General features: G+C 44.2%; 2 protein-coding genes across 2 annotated transcripts; one reads left to right on the top strand and one right to left on the bottom strand.

Annotated features, from left to right (window-relative positions):
* Positions 1 to 101: 101 nt before the first annotated feature.
* Positions 102 to 1,664, bottom strand: SAMD00019534_026220 (hypothetical protein; the record flags this gene model as incomplete). Its single annotated transcript, XM_012901920.1, has 1 exon — positions 102 to 1,664. A coding segment is annotated over one exon (1,563 nt), but the record flags the coding sequence as incomplete, so codon positions are not given.
* Positions 1,665 to 2,107: 443 nt separating this feature from the next.
* On the top strand, positions 2,108 to 2,452 carry SAMD00019534_026210 (hypothetical protein; the record flags this gene model as incomplete). The annotated part of the gene is made up of 1 exon (XM_012901919.1): positions 2,108 to 2,452. The coding sequence occupies one exon, from the start codon at positions 2,108 to 2,110 to the stop codon at positions 2,450 to 2,452; it is 345 nt and encodes a 114-aa protein (XP_012757373.1).
* Between the last annotated feature and the right edge of the window lie 106 nt (positions 2,453 to 2,558).

The following is a 2,558-nucleotide window of genomic DNA, read 5'->3' as shown; positions in this document are numbered from 1 at the left end:
CCCCCGCAATGACCCTTACCCTACTCTCGCCCTGACCCTCGCTTAATCTTTGGAGTCGCTACAGCCCCAGCTCATTGACTACAAGTCCATGTTTATTAGACATTATCCTTCAATCCATCCAAGGCATATAGGGTAGTCCATTCGCGTGCTTGATTCCAGTACTCATTGGGATTGTCGCGGTACACTCCAGCCTTGACAACATCAAGTGGATCATGTGGGTTTGGATTGGAGAGCAGTGATGATATGGACAACATTAACTTGTGGACGGAGAGTGCAGGTGACCATTGATCCTTGAGTACATCCAAACATATAAGTCCATCACTACTTATATTACAATGATATACCTTGGTCTCGAATCTAACTCTTGGTGGCTTGAATGGGTAGCCAGTTGGGAACACTACTGTCACCATGAAGTAGCCCTTCTCATAAGCAGTGCCTATAGGTCCCTTCATCAATATCTTCCAAGAACTAATATCATTCTCATTGACAAAGATGTTGAAGATGTCTGTATCCATATCTTGTTTGAATGAGTTGTACTCCTTAAGTATGCGCTTGGATGTTGACGATGGTGATGCTGCATTGTCCACGGCCAAAGCTGTTGCGCTGTTGATCTGACTCAAGTACTTGCCTGCCACACTACCAACATCAACCTTGCGCTCGATTGATGTTACCATTGTCGCAGAGAGTGATTCGAATGCATTGCGATCATTGATGCTCAATGAGAAAGGTTTGAAGTTGTCGCGTGCTGCAAGATTGAGTAGTGCTTCTCGTTCAAATAATGCGACTCCCTCAACTGAGGAGTTGGCGACGAAACACGTGCCTCCAGTGGCCTTGGTGAATGAGCCTAGTTTGTCAGCACCCTCACCAATGGGTATAGCATCCAATACAATGTTCTGTTGTTTGAGGTATTGATACACAGTGTAGGGGTCCACGCCACTGTTGTCCTGGCCATCAGTCAGAGCAAACACACGGCAGTTGAGTTGATCTCTTTGTGCCAGCTTGACACCTCCACGCTTCTCCTCTGGTGTTTCGATGAATGAAACAATCGACTCTGCTGCCAACCTGATTGCATCGTATAGTCTTGTCTGTGATTGATTGGCGACGACTTCGCCTAGCTCCATTGAGAAAGTATCAAAGTTACGAGTTGGTGTGAATGTCAGCTCTACTCGCTGACCAAAGCACACTAGTCCAACACAAGCAGGCACCTCTTGTTGGACAAACTTGTCGGTGAATGTCTGGAACAATGCTTGTGCCACCTCTATCCTAGTCATCTCCAACTCGCCCGGTTTGGCCGAGCCCATGAACGCCGAGACCTTCATTGAAGCACTCAGATCCAACACAATGATGTCAATCTGTTTGATCAAACACTCTTCAACTTCCAAGTTGGTAAGATCAGCTCCAGAAGTTGAGGATGTTGAAGTTGTGGTTGATGTAATGGTGTTGGCAGGTTTGAGGACTAGTTGATTATTGTCGTTGATTCCAAGGTTGATCAGTGTGTCTTCCAAGACATTGAGTTGGATGTCATTGTGTTCGAGTATATATTCATCATCAGAGGGTAAGTTGGAACGTTTAACAATCTCCTTTATCAACTCTATTACAGTATATTCCTTCTTATAAGGTACATTTATCTTCTTATTTTGAAGTACAGTTATAATTATTGAAAGTGGCATTATTTAAATATGGGATAGGATGTGGAATAATATAATTAATTATTATTATTTGTTTTATTTTATGTGATGTAAGTATGATCATTCTGGAGGAACTAGGACATAACCTATAAATAAATATTGATTGATCATCATTGACATATGAACTATTCAGTGACAAGATATGAATCATCAAAGTGTGTGAGTGATTCATCGTGAATCACTTCTAAAAATGGAAATATGATTGATCAAGTGGTAAACATTAATTAATAAAATAACACACACATAAAGAAGGATGTTTTGAATATTACATTCATTGTATTGACCAATCAATTCAATGGTGGTTTACTTATTTAACTTGCAGCGTGTCGTATGGAGGCCTCTCGCGTGGCTGTGTGGAAGCTACTGCCGCCAGTGACTCGAGGTTGAAGAAATCAAATGAACGGCTCTTGAGCTTCTCTATGGTTGACATTGTGCTATTGTTGTTGTTGTTGTTGCTGTTGGTTGGTGGCGAGTTGCGTGTCGGTGAGGAAAATGGCGAGGACAATGCTGGCGAGATGTTCAGTGGCGAGGTGGAAGTCGATGAGTTGGCACTGGGTGCGTTGCTCAATTTGTTGTTGTTGTTGTTGTTGTTTCCAAAGGCACCCTGGGCAAACATGTTGGATGCTGATGGCAGGAGCAATGAGGACGCCTTTGGCAAACCTTGGAAGGCCGACGAGGGTCCGTTGTCATCGTCGCTGCTGGCATCACTGATGTTGGGCGCGGCAGAGTTGAGTCTGTATGATGGCAGGATGGACTCGCCATAGTTGCGCACCTTCTTGCTCAACGGCTCGTCGCAGCTGAGCACAGGGTAGGCACTGAGAGAGAAAGGTCTGTACACTCCACCACAGGTATTGTTGCTGCTGCCACTGC

The sequence above is a fragment of the Acytostelium subglobosum genome, assembly GCF_000787575.1.
Source record: "Acytostelium subglobosum LB1 DNA, scaffold: scaffold4, whole genome shotgun sequence".
NCBI classification, from domain to species: Eukaryota; Evosea; class Eumycetozoa; order Acytosteliales; family Acytosteliaceae; genus Acytostelium; species Acytostelium subglobosum.
This window is presented reverse-complemented; position numbering and strand designations above follow the sequence as displayed.